The following is a 15,200-nucleotide window of genomic DNA, read 5'->3' as shown; positions in this document are numbered from 1 at the left end:
GGGTGGCCTGCAACAACAGCAAGTATTAATCCAATTGTAAGGCATCTTCGAGCAATTGACAGCTCACATCTTGATTGCAATTTGATTCAGTTGTACGTTAAGAACTTGTCCCCACTGACCGCACACTGTGCTACCAAATCTGGTAGACTAACAGCCATTAACACAAACCCTTTACCAAGAGTTTAATCCAACAAAGAATAAAGTATATCATGTCAGCATGCTTCAATTTAGCACCATTTGGATTCCGACCTTAAAAATGCATGGTAGTTGCTGTGTAATGTGCTCCCATTTCAGTTTCACGTGGACTTTGCAAAATCTAAGCTGCTAATTTCACAAAAGAGATTGATTGATGTAGAACAACTTGATTTTAAATGCAATTTACAGAACTTGGATGATGCTTACCTGGTGAACTGGTTTCACTATCTGTTTCCATAGCAACTTCTTCATAATTATCATACTGATACAGGTTTCCAGATTCTTCCATTGGCCTCTCCTGTGATTTTTTGATATCAAATTCTGCCGACTAAAACGTGCAAAATAATTACAAATCCCTTCAAAACACATCTGCTTTTTGATTTGGCTAACAGTCCAATAAAACATTGCTGGTAAAACTCAGCACATATAGCAGCATCCGTGGGGAGAAAGCTTTACATTTTACATCCACATCTCTACAAACTGTCCCCAGATGCCCAATCTTTAAAATGTTCTGGATGTCTCAAGTATCTTTGATCTTATTTAACCCAGCATTGTTGTCTATGTGCACAGTTGCTTAGGCCCAATGATTTGTGATTCACATCCTACAGAGGAAAGGTGTTCAGGTTAGGTGGATTGGCTTTGGTAGGTGCAAGGTTATAGGGGGACTGGGTCTGAATGGGATTCTCTATGGAGGGTCATTGTGGGCTCGATGGGTTGAATGGGCCTGCTTTCACACTGTAGGTCCTCTAATCTCATCTACTCTCTCCACCACTTTCACTTCACTTCACTTTCCTCTTCATGATGCTCTTTAAAACTTCCTTACAAAAAGTCAACACAAGGAGGAACTGAAGATTTAACTAAATTTATAGAGTCCCTGAAAAATTAGTACAGCTATTATGGAACACGTACAAGGTGTGTCAAACAAAAGTAAGCAGTGTGCAAGCATGAGAGTTTCAAAGCCAAAGTTGGATTAGACCAAAGACTGGCACTGAACATCTTCCTGATTGTCACTGGCCTTCGAAGTGAGATGGGAAATGTCATGGGTCAAATGATGTTTGCAGGTGACATCAGATAGGGGTGAAGTTGATTGTGGATTGGACAAAAGCTATGAAACACTGGTAAGAATCTCAAGCAGGCCATTTATGGACCCAGTGAGTGTGTATGGAAGAGGATCAGAGTGCAGATTTAAATATTATGGGAGAAGACTTGAAGAAAGCGGACAGTTTCAAGTAAAAGTTATTAGCATAGGCCAACCTCCTTTTGTCAGGTGAAAAATAGTGGATGACGACAGAGCTGAATGGGGGCTGGGTGGAATTTAATTCGTAAATCATGCATATGTTAAAACATGACTTTTGGGTCAAAAAAAAAGCACTACCTAGTTGGGGGTCTATAAGAGGAAATGGAATTATGGAAAGAAAACAGACTACTTCCGGTATGAATAGCTGCAAGAAGTGCAATGAACATTGTGTAATGGGAAATCATTGCTGAACTTGAATGGAACAATCTACATGTTTGAGAGACCTGCCTTGTTATACAGTGCAGAAACCAGGGCTACATGGGCAGCAATGACAATCGGATACTATAAACTTGCGGATGTGAGAATATTGTGTGGAGTAATGGCAAAGCAAAGAACATCAGGAACCAGCACATTTTGGGAAGGGCGAGGAAGGCAGCAGTGGAGCACATATTAGAAGAGTATCAAAGAGCTAAGAGATTCAAACTTTATCATCATATGTTGCGGAGAAAGAAAATGTAGTTCGGTGTGCAAGGGTGATAGGATCACCACGAAGGTCTGATTTTGTTTCAGATTTCCAGCCCCCGCAGTATTTAGCTTTCACAATTTTGTTAATACAGGACACCACAAATCATACATTATACACAAGTGTAAATAAAATTGGCTCATTCCCACAACAAAATCAGAACCTGGGATAGAAAAAGCAAAGATTGTCCACTTGTAGTCTATGCAATAAAATTCACAAAGTGTGTTACTTATACTTCTAACATTGTAGTCGGAAATATATCCAATTTTTAACAGAAATCCTAATGGCAATCATACATTGAATTCTCGATAATTTAGGAATAATGTAGGTTTCCCCTTCAATAAGCTAGATTGGTTTCCACTAACCTGGATGCAGTGCATGCATACTAAATAAAACATTCGTCAACCAACAGAAAATACAATATGCCTTAGAACACTGGAAAAGGACCACTAAAAAGAATTTAGATTTCACTTTTAGTTTTAACAGTTAACATTTGTTTGAAACAGTTAACATTGCATTAAATTCAATAAAGATTAACCAATTTCTAATTGCACAACGGACGATCAGAAGTTGAATTTACCTTTGCAAAAGAAAAAATGCCATTTACATTTACCAAATTCTTATGGAACAGAGTCAGTTGTGACCTTAGACAAGATTGGGGCTATTGTTTCTTCTGAAACTGCTTCAACCTGAAGTAATAAGCATTCCAAACAATACATACTGTGCATATTAATAGTAGCCTGTCATTAGGCGAATTTTCTTCTAAATCATTACTTAGCGTAACTTAAATACAGTAACGCAATTAAGTCTTACCTTGCTACCCGATCTTCTTTTCCCTCCTACAAGTTTCATAAAACGATTGTACTGCTCCTCCTGATTGGAGAGGTCACGAATTTTTCTGATTTCATCCTCACGTTTTTTGCGTTCTTCCTCCTCTAGAAGTTTCTTCTCTTCCTCTTCCTTTCTTTGCTTTTCTTGTTCTTTTTGCTGCTGTAGTTTTTTCCAAGCACTTGTTTTCTGCCTTCGCAAAACCTGCTTTGTAGCAGCACCTGAACACAACAGTTAAAGCAAAGCATTAGTATTGACCGCATATCAAGTTTATATACAGAGCTTCGACTCAAATGAACAAGGAATTTGCAATAAAACAAACACACAAAAACATTCATTAGATGTATTTTAATGATGAATGAATAACATCCGCTCACCCCATTCAAGTTCTCTTACTTTCTGATTTCACTGCTATCTGTCCATGATATTTCAAGTTCCTTGACACCATAAAACTAAAATTCCACTATTGCTGCCAACATTATTTGTTCTGTAGAACTCAAGAACAAACTTTAAGTCACTTCCAAAGAGCCCAGATTGCATTATTACACAAGCCTTTTTGAAACTGTCAATTAAATCAATTAGTCCCACTCCCTCATCGTTTGCATTCTTAAATTTTTCTCATCCTGTCCACTCCAGGTACAAGTCTTACCTTCATGCCCTCAAAAGGATCTTGATGATCTGGTCAAACCACATCAAAGTATTACTGGGCCGCATAGTGCTCTGCCAAATCATTGCACACCATTCAGCTCTACTTGCAACTTTTCAAACGATGCATGCTTGCGGACCCCAACATTTAAGACTGGACCATAAACTACCAAATAACATTCACGTCACATAACTACCGAGCAATCACAAATTGGAAGACTTTACTTCCCTTGATATTCGATTGCATTACTAACATTCTGGGATTAATGACCTAAACCGCACCCAGACAAGCTACAAAGACAAAATTATGGTTGTAAGAATGGATCACAGGCAACGTTCACTCCAAGCTGCACAGCAACTTCAATCTTCCATGCACAGCAAAAAAACACCAGCACGTGCCAGCGCACTGCATTCCAAAAGCCTATGCAGTCGATAAGAAAGTTAGAGAGGGAAAGCTGGTCACGGGCTGGGTATTCAAATAGTAACTCATCTTCAAATTCCCAAAGCCACTCCAATATCTACGAGGCACATCAAGAGTGAAAATATTCTCCACGTGGGTGGATAACTACAGTTCCAACAATACTGCAGAAGTTCAACAATATCACGGACAACACAGTTCCCTTGATTGTCACACAATCCTGCAGATTAAACGCTCATCCCTCTATCACTAAACCATGTGTGACAGCAGCATGCACCATCTACAAGATGTCACAGAGCATTTCAAAGTTTCACCAACACCACATTCCAAATGTGACCTCTACTATCTAGAATAAGGACAGCAGATTCATAGGAAATCCGCCACCTGCAAGTCAGACACCACCTTGCTCTCAATCACTATTAACTGCTGCTAGGTTCACATTCATAAGTTTTGACTAACAGTAATGTTGGTGCACCTATACCACAGTGACTATAGTGGTTCAAGGTGGTGATGAATGGCTCATCACACCTTTAAAGTCAATTATGGAGAACTAATAAATTGTGACCTTGACCAGGGCATCCACATCCAACAAAGAAATACAAAAATGTACACCTTATCAGGATGGACCTTGATCATTTCTCACTAACAGTCAGATAGAACACCACCTATTCTTCCTTATTCCTGACACCCTGGAACTTCTAACAAGTATCCAAACTACTCTGACCTTGGTTCAAGGTGGTAGTGGTTCATGAGCAACAAACGTGTTATTTTCTAAGGGATAAACTCAGTAACCTCTAGTAGTTGTCTTCATATCCAACTAGCTCAATATTCCTAGTTCAGAACCCATAAGCTTCATTTATCCCATTCTTCACACACCCTTTGCTCCTACTTCATTCCTTATGAAGAATCACGATCCTAGTGCACAGTCATTGGAAAATGGTTCCCTCTCCACACTTCAGAACTGCTAATAATCCCATCCTCAAAAATTCATCCTCCTTTTCCCCCTTTCCTAAAAACTGCTGCCCAACTCCAAGCTACAGAAAGCATCAACCAAATCTACATCTTTGAAGCAATTCAGACAAGAGTTGTGACAATTAAAACTTCTCCCTATCACAAAGGCTTTAAAGTCACAAATAATTCCTTTGACCATGTTCAACCCTTCCTTGTTCCCTCCTTCAATTTCTGTGCAATCTGACACAACCAACCATTTAATCATCCTCAAAAGCCTTTCCATTTCTTTGTCAGCGAGACTGTTCTTGCTTCACTCATCTGTACAGTTGTAGACCCAGCACAGATATTACCTCTTTCATACCCCTTCCTCCCTAAACGGTTACCTCATGTCACACATGCGATGACCCTGACTTAATTGATCTGCTGCAGAAACCCTTGTCACCTCCAGATTCAAACATTATGTACAGTGTCCTGTGTTCATCCAAAATTTACCATCCCCTCACTGGCCTACATCCATCCCTAGCCTGCCAAAACCTCAAATTTAAAACTTGCTGTCAAACTTGAGGCTTCCGACTTATCCAAGCCAGACTGTCTAGCATCCCTTGCTAATCCTCTGCACCTTTTTTTCCCTTTTAAGGCTTCCGTAAAAACCAACTTGTAAAAACCAAGCTATCACTCACTTTCATTTCATTGTCCATTTGCACATAATGATGTTATGAAACATTTATGTAAGAACATTGAATAATACCATATAAATGCATTATTAGCTACTCAAAACCACTATCTGAATACTGTACTTGGGTCACTATTCTTTTGAAAGATCAGAACAAAATAAAGGACAAACAAACGTCATTTAAAAGAGAATTCTCATGGCAGGCAATGTTCCAATCAAATCTTTACCAGTACAAATTGCAAACATTAATAAAATATTTCAGCAATTACCTGTCCATTCACTAAACTAAACCTATTCATGAATGAAAAAGCTGAAATGAAAAGTCTTATCACTACTTGCTATCCAAATTTTGCCAACTCAAAACAGAACTGAGCAACATTTTCATATATTTGGGTATTACCTGTAGTAAATGGTTTCTTCAGCATATGGGTTTTAGGGCTACTTCGGACTTTCTGCTGAGAGATTTTTGGCTTTGTAAGCTTATCTTTGCTCTCCTTCATTACACATTGTTCCTTTTGTTGCCACTTTCTACTAGCAGACTGCAATGCAAGAAGGCGCAACTGGAGTTCTGACAATTCTTCCTCCTCTTCCCTCTCTTCCTCAACTTCTTCATCATCCACTTTGATAATGTCCTGTTTAATGTTAAAAAGTGAATTACCCAATCATACCAGTTAAATTCTACCTACAAACTTATGCTACTTGGACAGTACAAATCGAAAAATCCAATTCCAAATTTTTTTTAAAAAACACATGTCAAACTTTTACCTTGAAAGGAGATTCTGTCAAAAATCCCTTACTATTTGAACTAGAGTGGTCTGGATCTTTATTTTCAGATTCTGGAAGAAAATATAACCTAGTTAGTAACAAACGATAGTGTATCCATTATTTTCACAAATCATGTTCCACATACCTGGTTTATTTGTTGAAGGCTCCAATGGTTCTGGTTTTTGGCTGTCTTGTTCCATCTGAGCTGGTGCACGTAACTTCTGTCTTAAAGGTTTTAGTTCAAATGCCTGAAAAGCTTTCACCTGAGGTTTTTCAGTGGACAGCTGTAAATTGTTCTTTTCAATACTGTTGGTTTCTACATTAACATTCCCAGACACAACACCACCATCCTCATCCAGCAAGTTTTCTCCCTTGGTAGTTTGAGACATTTTTTCCTCTCTATTAAGACATTCCAGTTCCAGCTGAATCTCTTTATATTTCCTAAGAAGATCTTCAAATGTTTCATCCATATCATCATCATTTCTGCAATACTGAGCTGGTCTCCTTGATGGGAACCGTCCAAAGAATTTTGCTGAGTTAAATGTGTAAAGGAAACTTTACATTTTCAATACCTAATAACTACATACTCAAACTTCTGTTATAGAAAATGAAACTGTCAAATCTTGCACAAATATTATAAGCAACATTCATGAATTGCAAAGGAAATATTAAAGTTTCTCATAGTACTTCCTCACGTGGTTAAATCATGAACTCTGCAGTCATTCAGGGGACACATCAAGAAACTTAAAAAGCTGCTGAGGAATGGCACAATGATCAGAGTAGACTGTTCTTGCTGGAGGCTGAATAGACAAGACTCAAGGAAATAAGCGGTTGTTCATGCTCACCGTAGCCCAAGTTAAAACACTTCGCCAACTGAAAAAATCACTCAAGGCAGGCAACTCCAATGTCTTCATAAGCAAAAAGAATTTCCTCTGCAATAACTTACGTGAGCCTCAGACTTTTTAGTTTGTAGACTTTTCAAATGGAATTAAGGGACCTCCAATCTAAATGCTCTACAACATTCACCCTTTTATTTCAAGAATAGACTTTAGTCACAAGAAATCTTTACATAAAGAAGGTCACTAAAGCAGTCTGTACAGTCACTGCATGTGAAAAATGGCTTTGGGTTTTTTCCCCAATTATGCAGGATACTATTTGCATACATCTGTGGCACCTGGAGGGTCCAATAACTGATACCAAAGTGCTGTGCATAAGAGGTTTTGATATATTGTTTGTTCCACAAGCATTTGTTTATCAATTTAAGGACTATTTATCTGATGACAGTGATGTGACATACCAGACAAATCAAGAGATAAAAGGAAGAGTCTGACTCCATTAACATTCTGATATAAGATGAATGAACTGCTGGCAATAGGAATAACTGCATGTTAATACCAAACATATTTGACCAGTTCACAGACAACATTACCATAAAATCAGTACCAACAGCAGCAACACCATCATTGCAATATTAAATAGGTTCATGGTAATTCCAAGAAGTTTCCTTCCCTCCAAATTGGGAGTCCTCACCCGAATGGAATATTCTTAAATATGTTGCACACTAGTATAAACTGAGCTTAACTTCTCAGTTACTAAAACCAATCATGTAATGACAATTTATTATTTATGATTTGCATTACAGTATAATAGTATGATTAAAAGTTTAACTGTATAATGTGTGATTATATTGCTGTCTTGGTTTGATTCTAATAAACAATATGCTGGAAAAACTTCGGCAGACCAGATATTGTAGTCTAACTTGTTCACCACAATGTAAATGCACCTGAATTTCATATCTGCAGTTGGCTTCCACCTATCTTGCTCCCATGCTGCAAGTAAAGACCGTCTACCTGAAACCCGAGTAGCTAGGTACCTAACAGGACAAAGGAGGCAGAACATTTGGCATCTCTCTAGGATCATCAGATATGTAACTCATCAACACCCTGTGTGGGGCCGAAATTATTTTGAGTTCACACAAAGTGCAGAGCTTGCCTAATTGTTATTCCTCTCCTTTCACCATCATGTTTTTCATTCTCTTGTATCTAAGAGATTATTTCATGAATAAAGATCACAACAGACTGGAGTTTGAAAGCCTACAAGTTTTCCTAGAATAGAGACAATCCTTCAACCACAACATCCGACTGATAACTCAGACAGCCACAAACACAAGTCACAGGAAAATCAGACGACTTAGTAATTATGAGAGAGATAATGGGAACTGCAGATGCTGGAGATTCCAAGATAATAAAATGTGAGGCTGGATGAACACAGCAGGCCAAGCAGCATCTCAGGAGCACAAAAGCTGACGTTTCGGGCCTAGACCCATCAGAGAGGCTGCTCTAAATACCTCAAAAACAAACTCGGTACTCCAAGCCCAAATGAAACTTACATTGGTTATCAGAGTGTTTCTTTGCAAACTCAATTATTCAACAAATCCTGCCCACTAAACGGAATTACAACTAATGCTGGACATTGTGTTGGGTGTTTTCTAAGTGGGAGGTAATTGGGTACAATCAGTAGCCTCTCTTCCAAGAAGCTGAAGACATGAGCCAATCTTTGGACATAGAGCATATACACATAGCAACACCTTAAAATTGAAATATACATACATGTTTGAGATAGGTAGAATGCCGTTTTTGGTTTGGATGATAGAAATTAGAAGTAGACCATTCAGCTGACGTGGCCTGTTTCACCAATCATGACGGATCCTCTATCTCAACACCATACTCCTCCTCTCTACATCCCTTGATGGCTGGACTGGAATCAAAAACTGTATAAAACTGCATTCCTGAATAGGAAGTTAGCTTAATTCCATAACCTTCTGGGGGACTTACATCCATACAAATAACACTAACCTGTTTCCTGACATCATGACCTCTGGTTCTAGATGTCCCAACCAGGATAAAGATCCTCCGTCCAGTAGTTTGCCCCATCTTTTTAAATTTTGTTATGCTTCAATCAGATCCCATCTCATTCTTCGAAAATCTAGTGGAACCAATCTGCCATCATACAATACTCCTGCCATGTGCAGTATCAGTCTAGTGAACCTTTGCAGCACTCTGAATAGTATATTCTTTCTTATGTACGGAAAGAAAACTGCACTTAATACTCTAGGTGCAGTTTCACCAAAGCCCCGAAGCACTAAGACATCGCTACATATCAAGTCAAACCATCACACAATCATGGTCAACTTGTCATTTTCCTTTCTAATTGTTTGCTGCACTTGTCTACTTACTTTCATCAGTGAAGGAGGACACCCAGGTCCGTTTGTGCACACATTTTCCAACAGCAGCATCACAGTGCAAGCAAACATCACACATTGTAATGGCTCACGGTCATTTACAATCTGCTACTGCAAGATTTCAGTGAGCAAAACCTCAAGACTCAGATTCACACCTACAAAGTAAGTGGTGATTCATGGCTGAATGACATCTCAATTTTTTTTAAAAAAGCTGATATTATTCTACAGCTATTCAACATATCTATGGACAATCACTGAGCAGTTCACTATCTTTAATACGAAACTAAAACACAATGTTTAATTGCTTGGTAACTATGACAAGTGATTTCTGCCACTACTCTGTCAAATTTCTTGGAAACTTAGCACTGTTCTACCAAAACAGTCCCTAAAACAGTTTAAGCAATAGCTCCATGCTCAAAATTAAAACGATCACTTATTTGTGAAATATTGCTATTTGGGTAAGCATTGCCACTTACACCATTCTCTTCCATCTGGCCAAAAATATACAAGCTTGAATACATGAAGACTTCTTCCCACTTATAACTTTTGAACCAACCTCAAATGTTCATTCTGATCTCTCTCTGCACTTTCCCTGCAGCTGTAACACTATTCTGAACTTTCTTTTGCTACCCTGATGCAATTCCTATAGTACTGTCTGCAGCATATAAAATAACACTTCACTGTATTCCTATACATGTGACAACAATAAATCAATTACAAAACTTGGCTGGTTGGTTCAGCATTCAATATCTCAATTGCAATTTGTGGCATATTCTGCATAATATAGCAGAGTATGTGTTTATATCATCTTGGAAGATAATGGCCACTGCTAGACAACTGCAAAAAAAGTTTAAAAAGATCAACTTGAGTTCTTTGCTTTTCATATCTTGAAATGCTAAATATGTTAGCCTTTCTGGGTCTGATACTAGTACCTTTTCCTCACACTCGTCAGTGACCCCTACCATTATAGTATATTCCACTTAATTCAAGGAAATTTTAGACATTTGTCAGAGTTATGGTTTGATGGAAAGAACCAGAGTTTTCCAAGAAAAGGGAATTAACATGGTTTGTCACTAAACAATCAACCATAGAGTACACTCATCCATCAGAATTTTAAACATGACACTAAGACAGATTGTACACTAATAGATAAATGTCAAAATGGCAAGACAAAAATTCTACTTAGCGATTTGTCAATCTACCCAAACAGGTTTCCATGAAGCCAAGAAACATACACATCCTACATTTCAACGTAATGAAGGCAAAGACATCACCCTGTGGTGGAGTAAAGTGGTATTGCCATGTCACCCCTGAATAAAAATGGTGTGCTTTACTTGCATATCTGCGCACACATACTTACACTACCACAAACGTCCACTTCACAACTGATCCAAAGATGTCTCCAGTCAAAGCATTCAATCTTTAGTGTTTCAGCCAAAAACATCCATGACTAGTAATCAAATTACTTTTAATTTCTCCAGCCATCTATGAAGACGACTGAATTGCCACACACCAAGTTCACATTCAATGGATCATGCAACCCTCCCCGCGTTAGTTTCCATCCCCGTTAATTTCCTGGCGGTAAATGCCCCTCTGAACCTGTAGGGAACTAACTAATGTTGTTAAATGGCACACTGCAACCGATCTTTTGCTTTCCCAGAAAAGAAGCCCGAAGTTTCGCTTCCGATTAGGTGCTGACGCAGGTCGTCAAGGAATGCACTCCAAGAGGAGGTGGCAAGGGTGGGGCTTTTTAAATGTTTCAGCTTCGCTCAATTTGCTTCGTCAGTCAAACTTAAATCCTGGGGTCAGTAGTAGAATTGGGAAAACTCCTGTTGGGCTGGGGGCGGCAGAGAACCGGGAAAAGGATACGTTTCCTGGGTGGAGAATCCCTGCGGATGTTGTTGCTGTTCCCGATGAAGGCGGGCCCGGGCCCCGGTCTCCCCCTCTTGGATCCCCGAGGGCCAGCTCCCGGACAGCCCCTGCCCCAGCGGCCGCGATTGGACCCCTCCCGAAAGCGGAAACGGCCGAAGGTGCCGTGGCTCCTCTCCCAGAAGTTGGAGCGGGGCGAGTCACCGAGGAGAGCGGGCGGGGGAGGAGGAGGCGGCGGTGGCTGTGTGAAGCCCCGGTACGGCTCCTTGAGCCGGTACACGAGGCCATTCCCCGAGCCCAGCGGCCGGTGGCTTTTGGGGCCCGAGCCCCCGCTGTTGCTGGGCCTGGGCTTGGGAATGGAAGACGAGACAAGCCGCGACTCCGGGTAAACGTTCTCGTCGTTGTCATCGTCTATTTCCCCGTCCTCCAACTCGCCCTCCTCCTTGGGCGACAGCCGCTCGACATCCAGCTCCATGGCGAATCCTGTCGCAGACTCCGTCACAGGCGCCGGAAACGGATGTGACGTATGCTGGGAATGTCCTGGGGAGGGGCGGAGCCTCAGCTGCCTGCCCCCGACCGCGCATGCGTGGTACGGCCCGCTAGGGATGTGCCAATGGAGGGGGGAGGGGTTGAGACTTGGCCTCCTTCCAGCTGCCTCATCATTCATTTATCAGGGGAGCTTACTGTGAGCAAATTAGTTGCTCTATTAATATAAAACAAGGAAATGCGGATCAACTCAAATAAAACAAAGAACTATGGCTGCTGAAGATCTGAAACAACAACAGAAATTTTCTGGAGAAACTCAGCAGCTCAGGCAGCATCTGTGGAGGAAAATGAAAGTTAATGCTTCAAGCCCTGTGACCACTCTTCAGTGCTGATAACATCTGGGAACTTTCTGATCGGCAGGGGAGGGGCAGAGAATGGTGAGATGATAGGTGAAGACTGAGACCAGAGAGAGAAAAAGAAACAAAGATTTTGATAGTAACGCAGGAGGGGCTGGAGAAAAGCTGTATAGGTGATAATGAGGACTATGAGTAGGTGAAAATGAGCTAGCAGTGTTGAAAACGACCCATCTCATGTCAAGATTTGGACGTGGGTAAAACACATGGGACAGCACGGTGGCTCAGTGGTTAGCACTGCAGCCTCACAGGACCAGGACCCGGGTTCGATTCCCACCTCGGGCGATTGTCTGTGTGGAGTTTGCACATTCTCCCCCTTTCTGCGTGGGTTTCCTCCGGGTGCTCCGGTTTCCTCCCACAGTCCAAAGATGTGCAGGCTAGGTGGATTGGCCGTGATAAATTGCCTGCAGTGTTCAGGGGTGTCTGGGCTATAGGGGGATGGGTCTGGGTGGGATGCTTCAACGGGCAGTGTGGACTTGTTGGGCCGAAGGTCCAGTTTCCACACTGCAGGGAATCTAATCTAAAGGTGTTCAGACTCTGAAGTTATTGAATAAAAACCGAAAGAACTGGGGTGCCATAAATCAGGAACAAAAACAGAAGTTTCTGGAAATGCTCAGCAGGTCTGGCAGCATCTGTGTAGAAAGAAATCAGAGTTAACATTTCAGGTCCAGTGACCCTTCCTCAGAAATCATTATTGAACCTGATATTGAGTCCTAGAGGTTGCAAGGCCCCCAAGCAGAAAAATGAAACGTTGTATTTCCAGCTAGTGCTGAACCTCACTGGAGCATTGCAGCAAACGAGAGACAGAAATGTTGCCATGGGAATTGCACTGATGTTATGAAGTGTCAGACAACTGGAAACCCAGAATGAGATGTCAAAAACTGCAGGTAAATCGCTGCTTCATCTGGATGGTGTGTCTGGGGCTTTGAATAGTTATGTGAGAGGAAGTAAATGCTCAAGTGTTGCACCTTCTACGATTGCAATGGGAAGATGCCATGAGGAGGTGTTGGAAATGGAGGAGGAGTGGACCAACGTATCCCAGATGGAACAGTCCATGTGGAATGCTGACAAGGCAAAGGAGAGGAATATATGCCGGGTTAATGGCATAAGGTTGAAGAAGTAGTGTCTTGTGATCCTTTAGATGTGGTAGCTGTTGAAGTGGAAAGTGAGCACCTGTATCTTATCTTTATTTAGAATAGATTAGATTCCCTACAGTGTGGAAACAGGCCCTTCAGCCCAACATGTCCACACCGCCCCTTGCAGCAACCCACCCAGACTCATCCCCCTATAACCCACACACCCCTGAACACTACAGGCAATTTTAGAACAGCCAATCCACCTAGCCTGCACATCTTTGGACTGTGGGAGGAAACTGGAGCACCCGGAGGAAACCCACGCAGATACGGGGAGAACGTGCAAACTCCACACACTGACAGTCACCCGAGGCTGGAATTGAACCTGGGTCCCTGGCACTGTGAGGCTGCAGTGCTAACCACTGAGCTACCATGCCGCCCTGATTTTGGAAGCAAAGGGGTAAGGGAAAAAGTGTGGGAAATGGTTTAAATACTTTGATGCTAGAGCCCTGTAACCACAGTAACAGGGAATCCTCCATTGAAAAAAAAGGTGGACATTTCTTAGGCCCTCTGTGACATTATTTGAACAGAAAAGACAGGGAAACTGGGAGAACGAAATGGATTCCTTGCAGAAAAGATGGTGTGAGGATGTATAGTCCAGGTAACAATGGAAGTTAATGGATTTGTGATCAATATTGGTGGCAAGCCTACCAAGTGAAATGGAAACAGATATCAGTAATGGGGAGGGAGGAGTCAGATTTGGACCAACTGAAGGTGAGAGCGCAGCGGAAGTTGGAAGCACCAATTATGTCCTCTGTATTCTGGAGAAGGAATTGTGGGGAGGGACTGAAGTTGGATTGGAGAAAGGAATGTTCTGCATACTTCTCAAAGATACAAGAATAAATAGGGCCCGTGTGGATACCCATGGCCAAGCCATTGAACCACAGAAAGTGAGAAGTTAAAGGAGAAGTTATTCAAATTTAGGACAAGCTTGGTCACGTGGAGGAGGCTGGTGGTAGAACATAGAACGTAGAACAATACAGTGGAGAATAGGCCCTTCTGCCCTCGATGTTGCGCCGACCGGTTGGGGGGAACGACGTACCAGGGGAAAGCAGTGGGGCACAGAGGTCTCTGGCACAGAGTCTGTCCCTGCTGCTCAGAAGGGAAGGGGGAAGAGGAGCAGAGCAGTAGTCATTGGGGACTCCATAGTTAGGGGGACAGATAGGAGGTTCTGTGGGGACGAGAGAGACTCATGGTTGGTGTGTTGCCTCCCAGGTGCCGGGGTGCGTGATGTCTCTGATCATGTTTTTGGGATCCTTAAGGGGGTGGGGGAAGCAGCCCCAAGTCGTGGTCCACATTGGCACCAACAACATAGGTAGGAAGAGAGATGGGGATTTAAGGCAGAAATTCAGGGAGCTAGGATGGAAGCTGAGAGCTAGGACAAACAGAGTTGTTGTCTCTGGTTTGTTGCCCGTGCCACTTGCTAGTGAGGCGAGATATAGGGAAAGAAAGGAGTTGAACATGTGGCTACAGGGATGGTGCAGGAGGGAGGGTTTTGGATTCTTTCTGGGGTAGGTGGGACCTCTACAAGTAAGATGGTCTTCACCTGAACCAGAGGGGTACTGATATCCTGGGGGGGAAATTTGCTAAAGCGGTTCTGGTGGGTTTAAACTAATTCAGCAGGGGGATGGGAACCAAAATTGTGGTTAGAGTACAGAAAAGGTTGAGAGTAGTTTGGTCCGAAATAAAGTTTCAGGGACACAAGATGACACCGGCAAGCAAGAGGTTGGTTTGAAGTGTGTCTACTTCAACGCCAGGAGCGTCCGGAATAAGGTGGGTGAACTTGCAGCATGGGTTAGTACCTGGGACTTCGATGTTGTGGC

General features: G+C 41.9%; 1 protein-coding gene across 3 annotated transcripts in view; it reads right to left on the bottom strand.

Moving 5' to 3' along the window:
• The window catches only part of LOC125460954 (zinc finger C3H1 domain-containing protein), a 66,418-nt gene extending 54,559 nt beyond the window's left edge, over nucleotides 1–11,859 (bottom strand). For all 3 annotated transcript variants that reach the window (XR_009446894.1, XM_059652482.1, XM_059652483.1), the window contains exons 1-6: nucleotides 11,346–11,859; nucleotides 6,381–6,767; nucleotides 6,236–6,306; nucleotides 5,871–6,102; nucleotides 2,769–3,004; nucleotides 403–523 (exon numbers count right to left, since the gene is read on the bottom strand). Coding sequence is in view for 2 of the 3 variants with exons in the window: in XM_059652482.1 (XP_059508465.1) it covers nucleotides 403–523; nucleotides 2,769–3,004; nucleotides 5,871–6,102; nucleotides 6,236–6,306; nucleotides 6,381–6,767; nucleotides 11,346–11,820 (1,522 nt within the window). In the remaining variant the exon portion in view is untranslated. The remainder of the gene's footprint in view (nucleotides 1–402; nucleotides 524–2,768; nucleotides 3,005–5,870; nucleotides 6,103–6,235; nucleotides 6,307–6,380; nucleotides 6,768–11,345) is intronic.
• Nucleotides 11,860–15,200: the final 3,341 nt, after the last annotated feature.

The sequence above is a fragment of the Stegostoma tigrinum genome, chromosome 18 (genome assembly GCF_030684315.1).
Source record: "Stegostoma tigrinum isolate sSteTig4 chromosome 18, sSteTig4.hap1, whole genome shotgun sequence".
NCBI classification, from domain to species: Eukaryota; Metazoa; Chordata; class Chondrichthyes; order Orectolobiformes; family Stegostomatidae; genus Stegostoma; species Stegostoma tigrinum.
This window is presented reverse-complemented; position numbering and strand designations above follow the sequence as displayed.